The sequence below is a fragment of the Staurois parvus genome, unplaced genomic scaffold (assembly GCF_062004578.1).
Source record: "Staurois parvus isolate SC_StPar_1 unplaced genomic scaffold, SC_StPar_1.0 ptg000716l, whole genome shotgun sequence".
Classification (NCBI taxonomy): Eukaryota; Metazoa; Chordata; class Amphibia; order Anura; family Ranidae; genus Staurois; species Staurois parvus.
The window spans coordinates 1,789,916-1,802,375 of record NW_028318512.1 but is presented as its reverse complement, the minus strand read 5'-3'; the positions used below and the strand labels follow the sequence as shown (position 1 = coordinate 1,802,375).

Below are 12,460 nucleotides of genomic sequence, written 5' to 3'. Positions count from 1 at the left end.
CTGGCATCGATTCCTTGGCTTTTGCCGAAACACACGCCACAAGTTCTTCTCACCCATCCTTTGGTGGGACCTACGTTAAAAATTTTCCGTTCGGCTTGTAGATCTGCAGCCATTTCTGACACACCCAACCCCCTGACTCCCATACGCCTCAACCCTGACTTTCCCCCTGGCATGCATAAGGACTTTTTATTGAAACATTGGCCACACAAACAGCTCTTAGTGAAACATTTTCTCCGCAAGGGCAAGGTGAAAACACTCCGAGAATTGCAAGAAAGTCTGGGTATTCGCGAATTCCCTTTCTGGGTATATTTCCAGATCAGACATTATCTGCTCTCTCATAAACCCCCTCATAACTGGCATCGCTCTCTTACCCCATTTGAATCTGCATGCGCGAAGGCTGAACCGCGGAAACATCTGATCTCGGAGATCTACCCACTTCTAGTGGAGAGCCGGTCTTATGACTCCCTCCCCGCATGTCGGGCTTGGAGGAGAGATCTTAATGCTGAGCTGTCGGACTCAGACTGGGACCTGGTCTTCCAATACTCTCATAAATGTTCCCTCAATGTCTCGACACAAGAAAACAGCTACAAAATAGCCTCTAGATGGTACCGAACTCCTTCAAGAATTCATCATTTTAACCCCGCCTTCCCCAACAGCTGCTGGAGATGCGGGACCCCGGATGGGTCCTTTCTTCACATTTGGTGGTCTTGCCCGATTCTTCAACCATTTTGGCTGGAGGTCCATAGGTTAGTAGTTTCTATAAGTTCCTTGCCCTTAGCTCTCTCTCCTGCTCAATTCCTCCTCCATCATTCTTCCCTTCCCAGGGCTCAGTACTTTAAATCATTAGCCATGCACATGATCAACGCAGCCAGACTCTGTATTCCGGTTCTGTGGGGCTCCACTCGCTCTCCCTCTATACGTGAATGGCTCACCCGAGTGGGTAAAACGGCGGACATGGAAGAACTGGTTGCGACTGCTCTCGACACTCCTACGAAATTCTCTCACGTATGGGCCTGTTGGACCCATTTTCTGACTACCCCGGAGTATCGATCCCTCATGGACCAGCCTGTCTGCACCTGATATGGACTTCCCGATAGTGTCATTTAGTAGTATTTGACCTGAGGGTGCTATCATACTCCCCCCTGTGTTACATGCGCATTCTTTCGACGCCGATGACAGCGTATGTTCCACCCACTCCCGTTACTGTTTGTATTGAGGATAAGATATTTTTGACAGTTGTCCCCTCTCTTATTTTACCCTCCATATTTGCTTCCCTTCCTCCCTCCCCCCCTCCCCTCCTTCCCTTTTTTTTTTTTTTTTTTTTCTCTCTTTCTTTCTTTCCCTTTTTTCTCGCCTTCTCCTTTCTTTTCTTTTCATTTGCTTACACACGTCTCGGACAATTTTTCCAATAGCACATTGAGTAGGTGGTCAGCATCACCTCTCGCAATTAATCAGCGGTTCCCACGACAATTACTCCTACATTCGCACAATTCCACCATCGTATTCTGTAGTATTGACTTCTACTTAGGTATTGTATTTGCTCGTCTCCCCCCCACAGATTTTTACCGCAAGACAATATGGTAGGAGGCAAACGTCTTTTTCTTTTTAGCACTTGACAAGCCTACCTAAATATTACAGGCACAACCCTGTCGTGGCCTAGTTCATCCACACTGTTTGGTTTTGCGTTGGACCTCATTTGCCTTTGTATGATACATGCTTTGCTGTATGTCCTATGTACACTTCATCTGTACATTTTCGTGTGATCACTTGTATCTTGTTTCAATAAACTTTGTTTTTTTTTTGAAAAAAAAAAAAAAAAAAAAAGTGCATTTATAATTTTTTTGTATTGGAGCCTGCAAAGCATTGTAACTTTGATTGTTGAATTGTGGGTGTAATGCTCTGGCTTTACCTCTAGCCCAGCTCTGGTACAGACCTTCAGTTAAGGAACTAGAGGAAGTATCAGGGGACTGCAAGTGTGTTGAATCCACTGCCCTTGTGCTCCATTGAGAACTACTGTACAAGTCAATCTGCCATTATGGCAGATGGAACTTGTAGTGTTTTTCATTAACAGTTCTCAGTTAATGAATGTGGATGGGACCATGTACAGCCATGCCAAATTAGAATATAAGGAGCCAAAGGGGAGCAGAACCCCATTATTCTGTAAGGCGGGGAAGGGGGGGCAGCTCAAGGGTAGGGTAAGTAAAGGGCTATGGACTGACATTTTTGTTGCACCCAACATGTATTTTGTTGCACCCTAAATATTGGTGCAACAAAAAACATGGCCAGAAAGATTTTAATCTTTGAAAACTATTTTTATATCTTGAAACATTTAAAAAATGTTGAAAATTAAATTCTCAAAACACCTTTGGGTTTGATAAAGTTTGTCTCATTCCCTGTCACTGTCTCCATTGCTGTACAGCTTTGTTGGCCTGTACCAAAAAAAAAGGGTTAAAAAAGACCCCATACACTGGATAAATAACTGGAAAATCTACCAAGGATGGACATAGGCTGCTCATTAGTCAACATGTATGAAAGGTGTGGATCCTGAGGAAGCGTGCTACTCATACAACACTTCGATCTGCAATGCAATACCTACAATAAAGGGATGTTTTTTGTACATGCTACATGTTGAACATGATCATCTTTTAATAATGTTATAAATGATACATATAAAGATTTGTGACATTTTATCTGCCATATATGTATGTATTCTGTTTGGGGCACATCTAAAGTCCCATGTTTTCCTCCCTTAAATTGCCCATTTTGGGCCAGGAGAGATTCCTCTGTGGTTCTATAATGAGGGATACTTCCCAAAGAAAGAATATAGTAATGGCATCTTCCAAAATAGTGAATATGGTGGAACCCTTCTGTCAGTACATATCCTCAATGTTCACATTATTCTCCAACAGAAAATCTCAGCAAAACACCTTAATTGTGCTATAAGTGCCAGCTTAAGAGGTAAAGTATTGACAAAAATAAAAGAAACAAAGAGGGGGCAGTATGGGGAAGTAGTAGTTAGAGGGTTGGGGGGAGGGAAGAAATATCCGGCATGGGTGGATATAGGTTGCTCTTTAACCAGACAAAGTGGTCTAATTGGCTTGATGAAGCACTCAAGGTTTAAATAAAAGAACGTATAAAAAAAAAAAGAGTGAATGGTCAAAGTCCCTAGGAAAGTAAAATTCAACCCAGTTGTTCCAGACCAAATAAAATTTACATAATTTGCCCATGAGAATCGCAGACATATTTTCAATGGGGAGATACCATGTAATTTCATTCTTTACCCATGTTACCAAGAGGGTGGAAGACCACCAGGCTTTTGCAAGAACTTGTTTTGCCATCGAAAAAAGGAATATAAGGAGAGAAAATACTTTGACCAATCACTCCCTCGATGAATGGATGCACGAGCTGTCATTTGTTTTGTTTTCATTAGCAATGGAGTGATAGCTTGCTCATTCAGACAACAAGGGATGGAAGCATGGAAGTATTTTATCTCCTCTGCATAGTGATCCTGTCTCTAGTAAGTTGTCACCAGCAACAGGACTGCTGACATGCCATAGTCCTAACTCCCTGCTGAAGTCTCTCTGGTTCTGTGCAGTTGTCCTCTAGCTGAATTATTTAGAATTCGAACTTTAGTTAGGAATCACACTCTCAGCAAGAGTCTGTGGACTCTCAAGCTTCCCGTTGGGCAAAATTATTCAGCAGAGAAGAGCATGAACTCTTGAAGCAAGTGCCATCATGCATTTCAGTCACTCTTTCTATTGCATTTGTACGTTGTTCTTCTCTCATCAGTCACCCCATTTAAACCCCTTTGAAGTTTGTTAAGTCAGATATTTAACTACATTTGGCAGAGAGCCTTTTTGTTTCATAAATTAAATATATTGGTCTTTTTTATTTCATAAATGTAGGTTTGGAAAAAGTGAACCTAAGTGTATTTTGATGAATGCTAATAAGCGCCCCTTATTATACAGTGTGCTGTGCATTAGAGTTGCACAGTTACTTCTGTATAAAATATGTATTCTGCCTTGGATGAGTACTAGACAACTCTGTATTTTATTTGGTTAAAGAAACTCCTTTTCACATGCTAAAAGCGTTATCTGGATTTTGACCTCCAGTAATTTTGAGACATTCTGCTTCAGTGATCGCACTGTGCTTTAATAAAAATGCTAAACTTGAATTCAAGAAGTGTTCTGAAAGTAGTTTGCGCTTGTTAAATCATAGTTTTATGTGTTTGGGTAAGAAGTAAATAATGAAGTACATCATTTAAAAGTTGAAGGCCGCTATAGGTAGAAAAATATTATAGGATCTGATTGGTACTCGGATGCAAAGGATGTTTGTTGCCCATAGCAAGCCATCAGTGTCTAGAATAATAAGAACTTGAATGTATTCAAAATTGGCAACAAAACTTACTTGCTCGATAATGAAAGGCAAATTCTTTTTTTTTGGACAGAGTGGGGGAAGGGTTGCAACTTCAGATTTATGTATTGCCTTATGTGTAATCACTGCTTGGAGAACTTATCATTGCTCCTCTCACCGACAAGGGAAATCTCTCCAAGAGAAGCACAGACCACAAAATATATATATGCACTTTATTGCCAAAAGTATTGGGACATCTGCCTTTACACTCACATGAACTTTAATGGCATCCCAGTCGTAGTCCGTAGGGTTCAATTATGAGTTTGCCCACCATTTGCATCTACAACAGCTTCAACTCTTCTGGGAAGGCTGTCCACAACGTTTAGGAGTGTGTCTCTGTGAATGTCTGACCATTCTACCAGAAGCGTATGCTTGAGATCAGGCACTGATGTCGGACGAGAAGGCCTGGCTCGTAGTCTCCGCTCTAATTCATCCCAAAGGTGTTCTATAAGGTTGAAGTCAGGACTCTGTGCAGGCCAGTCAGGTTTCTCCTTCCCAAACTCTCTCATCCATGTCTTTATGGACCTTGCTTTGTGTACTGGTGGGCAGTCCTGTTGGAACAAGAAGGGGCCAACCCCAAACTGTTCCCGCAAAGTTGGGAGCATGAAATTATCCAAAATGTCTTGGTATGCTGTTGCCTTAAGAGTTCCCTTCACTGGAACTAAGGGGCCAGGCCCAACCCCTGAAAAACAACCCCACACCATAATCTCCCTACACCAAACTTTACACATGGCACAATGCAGTCAAGCAAGTACCATTCTCCTGGTAACCACCAAATCCAGAAACGTCCATCAGATTGCAAGACAGAGAAGCGTGATTCGTCACTGCAGAGAACACATCTCCACTGCTCTAGAGTCCAGTGGTGGCATGCTTTACACTACTGCATCCTTCACTTTGTATTGCACTTGATGATGCATGGCTTGGATGCAGCTGCTTGGCCATGGAATCCCATTCCATGAAGCTCTTTACTCACTGTTTTTGTGCTAATCTGAAGGCCACACAAAGTTTGGAGGTCTTTAGCTATTGACTTTGACAGTTTGGACTTCTGTGCACTGTGTGCTTCAGCATGAGCTGACCCCGCTCTGTCATTTTACGTGGCCTATCACTTCGTGGCTGAGTTGCTGTTGTTCCCAATTGCTTCAACTTTGTTATAATACCACTAACAGTTGAGTGTGGAATATTTAGTAGACAGGAAATTTCATAGATGGACTTATTGCACAGGTGGCAACCTATCACTGCACCACGCTTGAATTTACTGAGCTCCTGAGAACAACCCATTCTTTCACATATGTTTGTAGAAGCAGTCTGCATGCCTATATACCTGTGGCCATGGAAGTGATTGGAACACTTGAATCCAATAATCTGGAGGGGTATCCCAATACGTTGGGCAATATAGTGTGTGTGTATATACCGTATTTTTCGCTCCATAAGACGCACCTGACCATAAGACGCGCCTAGGAGAAAAACAAGAAAAAAAATATTCTGAACCAATGGACTGCAGACCCAGTACAGGGGATGGCCAGAGACTGCGGACACAGTACAGGGAATGACCAGAGACTGCGGACACAGTACAGGGAATGACCAGAGACTGCGGACACAGTACAGGAGATGACCAGAGACTGCGGTCATGGTACAGGAGATGACCAGAGACTGCGGACATGGTACAGGAGATGACCAGAGACTGCGGATATAGTACAGGAGATGACCAGAGACTGCGGACATGGTACAGGAGATGACCAGAGACTGCGGGCACAGTACAGGGAATGACCAGAGACTGTGGAAAGTACAGGAGATGACCAGAGACTGCGGACACCGTACAGGGGATGACCAGAGACTGCGGACACAGTACAGGAGATGACCAGAGACTGCGGACACAGTACAGGGAATGACCAGAGACTGCGGACACAGTACAGGGGATGACCAGAGACTGCGGACACAGTACAGGGGATGACCAGAGACTGCGGACACAGTACAGGGAATAAACCAGAGACTGCGGACACAGTACAGGGAATGACCAGAGACTGAGGACACAGTACAGGGAATGACCAGAGACTGTGGACACAGTACAGAAGACCAGAGACTGCAGAAAGTGCAGGGGATGACCAGTGACTGCAGACAGTAAAGGAGATTACCAGAGACTGCGGACCTTTGGGGAGGGAGGGGGAGCGTGTACCTGAATTTGACAGGTACCCGCTCCCACTTCCGCGGAGTTGTCCTTCCTTCTTCTTCCCGCGGTGGCTTCTGTGACAGCCGGGTGCCCACTGCGCATGCGCGAGAAGCGCTGCGCTTTGTGAATGGCCCGGAGCCTTCTGGGACTTGTCATGTGTCCCAGAAGAAACCGGACCATTCACAAACCCCGGCGCTTCTCGCGCATGTGCAGTGGGCACCCGGCTGTCACAGAAGCTGCCGTGGGAAGACTGCAGCACTGGAGCGAGGAACAGATAAGGTCCTGCAGGAGAGAACAGCTAAGCAGCCGGCCCGGTATTCTGACATGGTGGCGGCAGAAATACAGGACCGGCCGCTTTACATTCGCTCCATAAGACGCACTGACATTTTCCCCCCTTTTTTGGGGGGAAAAAAGTGCATCTTATGGAGCAAAAAATACGGTAAAAAATATATATATATACTGCTGAAAAAAGCAGAAGAGGTTGTTAATCAGTTTCAGCTGCTTTGGTATTAATGAAATAACAAAAGGTACACTAGATGGGCAAGAATGAGACGACCCCCAAAAACAGCAGTGGTTTTACAGGTGGTGGCAACTGACATTTTTTCTCTATTCATCTTTTCTGGCTGTTTTTTACTAGCTTTGCATTTGGCTAGGGTCAGTGTCACTACTGGTAGCATGAGGCAATACCTGGACCCTACAGAAGTTGCACAGGCAGTCCAGCTCCTCCAGAATGGCATATCAATACATGCCATTGCCAGAAGGTTTGCTCTGTCTCCCAACACAGTCTCAAAAGCATGGAGGAGATTCCAGGAGACAGGCAGTTACTCTAGAAGAGCTGAACAGGGCCGTAGAAGGTCCTCAACCCATCAACAAGACCGGTATTTGCTCCTTTGTACAAGGAGGAACAGGATGAGCACTATCATTGCCCTATAAAATGACCTCCAGAAAGCCACTAGTTTGAATGTCTCTGACCAAACAATCAGAAACAGACTTCATGAGAGTGTTCTGAGGGCCTGATGTCCTCTAGTGGGCCCTGTACTCACTGTCCAGCACCATGAAGCTCAATTGGCTTTTGCCATTGAACACCAGAATCGGCAGGTCTGCAACTGATGTCCTGTGCTTTTCACAGATGAGAGCAGGTTCACCCTGAGCACATGTGACAGACGTGAAAGGGTCAGGAGAAGCCATGGAGAATGTTATGCTGCCTGTAACATCATTCAGCATTCACCATTTTGGTGGTGGGTCAGTGATGGTCTGACTGCCATTAGGTGTTGGGATGAAATTCTTGGACCCATTGTCAGACCCTACGCTGGTGTAGTGGGTCCTGGGTTCCTCCTGGTGCATGACGATGCCTGGTCTCATATGGTAAGAGTATGCAGGCAGTTCCTGGAAGATGAAGGAATTGATACCATTGAATGGCCCCCATGCTCGCCTGACCTACATCTCATGTATCGGTTCAACTGATGCCGCCAGGTTGCACCGCAGACTGTCCAGGAACTCAGTGATGCCTTGGTCCAGATCTGGGAGAAAATACCCCAGGAAACCATCTGTTGTCTCATTAGGAGCATGCCCTGACATTGTCAGGCATGCATACAAGTACATGGGGGCCATACAAATTACTGAGTACCATTTTGAGTTGTTGCAATGAAATTCCAGCAAAATGGACTAGCCTGCTTCATCATTTTTTCACTTTGATTTTTGGGGTGTCTTTGAATTCCGTCCCCTGTAGGATGATCATTTTCATTTCCATCAATCGATGGGGCATCCTTAACACATTACCCAGTCCATATCAGTATAGATATCCAGCATGACATTTTTCCCCATTGAGATCTGATGTGTTTTCAAACTGTTCCTTTTAATTTTTTTGACCAGGGTGTGTATGTATGTATATATATATATATATATATATATATATATATATATATATATATACAATTTTTTTTTTTTTAACCAAAAGCTTTTTCTAAACCTAAATTCCTTAAATCCCAACTCTGGACTGCTGTTAAATTTACTCCTGCAGCCCCCAAGCCTTCCCGCCAACACTGCATGGGTTAAATGAGGAGTAAGGAATGAGTACAAATACTTACTTTATTCTTCCATTTTCAAGTAAATGGCCCTCTTCTCCACTGTCCAACACTTCTGGGACCTGGGCAGGTCCTTGACATCCTTTTGTACAATGAAGACCCGCTGGTCCTGCATTGTATTCAATGGTTTCATTGAGAGCTGATGTGATGAGAGCTGTGACCATCTGGCTTTGGGGGACCAATTAAAATTGAAATATTCCCAATGCACTCCTGGAATTAGCTGTTCAGTGTCAGTGGGTGCTACAACAGCTATAGACATTTAAAGCTAAAAATATGTCACCAGCACACCAAGAATTCTCCAAACAGGTCCAAACCTTTGTTCAGCGCTCAAAGCATATTTACAAAGGTCTTTCGGGGACCAGTCACACAGAAAAGAGTCAATTCTCCTAAAAAGCATATAACCTATGTAGGGCATGTGAAACTTTAGAGCTGTACCTAAAGGATTGCTGGAAGCTCCCTAGAGTAATGAATGGGGCAAATCCATAAATGATTATGATAAAGAGGACCCAGGGGGTGTCCCCTGTTTCTCCAAATGGACTGCACTAAGTGGTATGGAGGCTTGCTTTAGAGCAAACCTTGCACATGCCAAGTGGAATTTAATTAGAGTTCCTCTGAAGAAAGGACTGTTGTATCTAGAAAAAACTTAGTTAATGAGATCATGGATTCCAGCTTTGTCTTCTGTGCAACAGTTGTTCTAGAATGCCCCTCACTCTCTGCCTCTTTTTGTCTATAGTGATAAGGATGGGGAGTGCTTGACTGCTAAGTATGCTGTGATTTGTCATAACTATAATGTGGAGGTTAGCAGGCAGCTCTACTAGTCCTTAGACTCTAATAGGTGGTCTTTATGGATATGGAAGAATGGTAACAGATAAAAGCTGAAATTGTATAAACAGATGAAATTGTATTTGCAATCAACAAGACTGTTTAGGGCTGGAGAAAACAGAAGATTGGGGTCTGGACTCAACTCAATTGTCAGAAAGGCAAATAATTAATCTGAAGCTATTTACGATGCCAAGCGCAGCTCGAGTTCTGTAGTCTACAAAACTCAAGCTGGAACTGCCATTGTAAACCTGCATTGCCAAAAAAAAACCCACTGTTTTTGGCAACACAACACACAGATACTTATTGTATATGTGAATTAGGGTACTATTTAGAATTAATGAATGAATGACATTGCACTGTTACACACAAACAGTATATCTGTTTACCAGCATGTCTGGTTGTAATGCACAGTACTTGGTCTACTGCGCATTACATACTGTATACGATAAGTGCCCTTTTCAGCACAGTTTTAGCCCTGCAAACTCCATATGTGTTAAAGTGGACTTCCAGCCAAAATGATATAGTAAAGATAAGTCAACCTATTGTATGGAAATATGGATAAGAGTAAAAGCTAGACAGATGTTAAATTCCTTTCCCACTCCATAAAAAGATTTTGTCTCACGTTGGGCTGTATTAGGTAAGTTGAGCTTTAGTATATAAATCCTTGAAGACTTGACTTTTAGCAAATGTTTTCTGTAAGCTTCTGTTCTATAAATTTCTTAGAAGCTCCCTGGGTGTCATAGTGAAAGAAAAGGGAACTGGTGTATGGTGAGATTGCACAGCTTAATGACTAATTCCTAAAATCAATACCCCCAGCTCTGAAATCATAAACAAGGCAAATAATATTGCCTGCACTTCAAAGAATGTTTTTCCTGTACACATAGTAAATTAATTAGCTTGCAAATTGTTAAGCATCATTTATGCAAATGGCCTGAATGGGTTTTTTTTAATGCAAATTGCATTCACTTGCAGTTCACCGTGCTGTAATAAAAAAAATTAAAAATGTCTGATCTTATACACAGGTATTGACTGCCATGTGTGAGCTAAAATTTGTTTTCCAAAGATTAAAAATTACGAAAGAGATATCACTAGGGAAGAGGTTTGGGTTTGCTACTAGTTGAGGTTTGCATAGAATCAAGATTAGCAAAGTATATGAATTGTGGACATTTGGTCAAACGTTTGTAGGTTCTGCACCAGAAATGAGGAACATCCTGTAATGATGTTCATAGTCCTTTTCTTCTGGTAATTAGAGACGTTATTCTGAAGGAATGATTAACCCACCCCCTTTCTATAAAAAGATGGGCTCACAACAGCCATATTGTCAGTCTGTGCTAGAGCTGCTAGAGAATTGAAAATTCTATGTTGGAAGAGTTACTTTTTATTTTAAGTTTGGCATTGGTACATATCTCCCATGGCAGTACCCATGCCACATATCGCCCATGCCTTTTGATGATAGCTTGTCTATTGACTATGAAAATGGCCAGAATTGAATAACAAGATACTCCCCTTTCTTCCCACCAAAGATTTTCCTATCCCTAGATATCACTGAGATGCTTTCTGACAATTGAAGATCAGCAAAAATAAGAGTTTCCATTTCCTGAAATGTTGCTGAAAATAGGTTTCTGAAACATTTCTGCAAAAATGCACAGGAGTCAGTTGGGAAGGGGGAATTAAAGTGACTTAAAATTCCTAAAGCAGCAGGAGAGGTGGATAAAGCAGAAGCTGGGAGAGCCTTGCACTGTAATGCTTCATGTACAGGAGCAGCTCCAAAACTCGAGTTTAGGAGCTTTTGGCATTTTTTTGCCAAAGCTGCTAAACTCAACTCCATAAAAGCCTATGGGGTTTATTTACTAAAGCTGGAGAGTCCAAAATCAGACTCCCTTCTGCATAGAAACCAATCAGCTTCCAGGTTTCATTGCCAAAGCTTCATTGAACAAGCTGAGGTTAGAAGCTGATTGGTTTCTATGCAGAAGGGAGTCTGATTTTGGACTCTCCAGCTTTAGTAAATAAACCCCTAAGTGTCCATGTACACATAGGCTTTTAGCAGAGTTTAGGAGTTGCCGCGTTTAGGTGAGGTTAAACCTCCCTCTCCTGAATGCGGAAGAATCGCGTTTAGGATAGGAATGTTTTGACCTGTGGCTGTGGGAAAAACACAAAACACAGCAAAACCGTGGCAAAATTGTGGTACCGCGGTTGCTGTGGTTTGCAGTGATTTGCATTTTCCCATGACCTGCAGTCAGAGTAGGCTTGTGCACATGGAGCCTAACTCTTCAGGTACAGCATCCTCTTCAGCAAGGAGAACATTGAGCCACAGAGAATTAACATCTCCAAATCTCGCTCATTTTTGAGACTTATAAGCTGCAGTGGCCTAGATGATTTCACACTATAGATACAGAGATTTGAGGCTCAAGTCATGTCAAAATCAATGCCTAGTCATAGGAAGCATGCTTACATTTTTCAGGAGGAATTCAAGACAAAAAGTAAATATTTCAGAGTACTACTTAGCCACAATCAACATTTCTAGGTGTTTCATGTAAGAAAGCAAATCTTCAGTTTTTGAGTTCGGGTCTATTTTAGGTAGCCAACTTGTGATACAACTTTCCAGCAATTGTTTATACCCAGGCCCAGTGTTTTCAAGAAACCTAAAAAAAGACATTGTCAGATAAATAATTTTTTGTCTATTGGAACTTTTTACTTCCAATATATTTTATATTGCAGTGTTGGATAATGCTAAAATATGTTGTGTGCAGGTCATTGTCAGATCAGGACCAGGAACATTTCTAAGCATGGCGATCTACGACAACTATATATTTTGGTCAGACTGGGTGAGAAGAGCCATACTTCGATCCAACAAGTACACTGGTGGGGAGACCAAGGTTCTACGCTCAGACATTCCTCATCAGCCAATGGGAATTATTGCAGTGGCCAATGACACCAACAGCTGTAAGTAAAAATGATGTTTCTTGCTACTTGT

General features: G+C 42.7%; 1 protein-coding gene across 1 annotated transcript in view; it reads left to right on the top strand.

Moving 5' to 3' along the window:
- The window catches only part of LRP1B (LDL receptor related protein 1B), a 2,076,109-nt gene that overhangs the window by 1,651,964 nt on the left and 411,685 nt on the right, over positions 1-12,460 (top strand). The window contains exon 44 of the mRNA XM_089653623.1: positions 12,237-12,429. Within this exon, the coding sequence (XP_089509749.1) occupies positions 12,237-12,429 (193 nt within the window). The remainder of the gene's footprint in view (positions 1-12,236; positions 12,430-12,460) is intronic.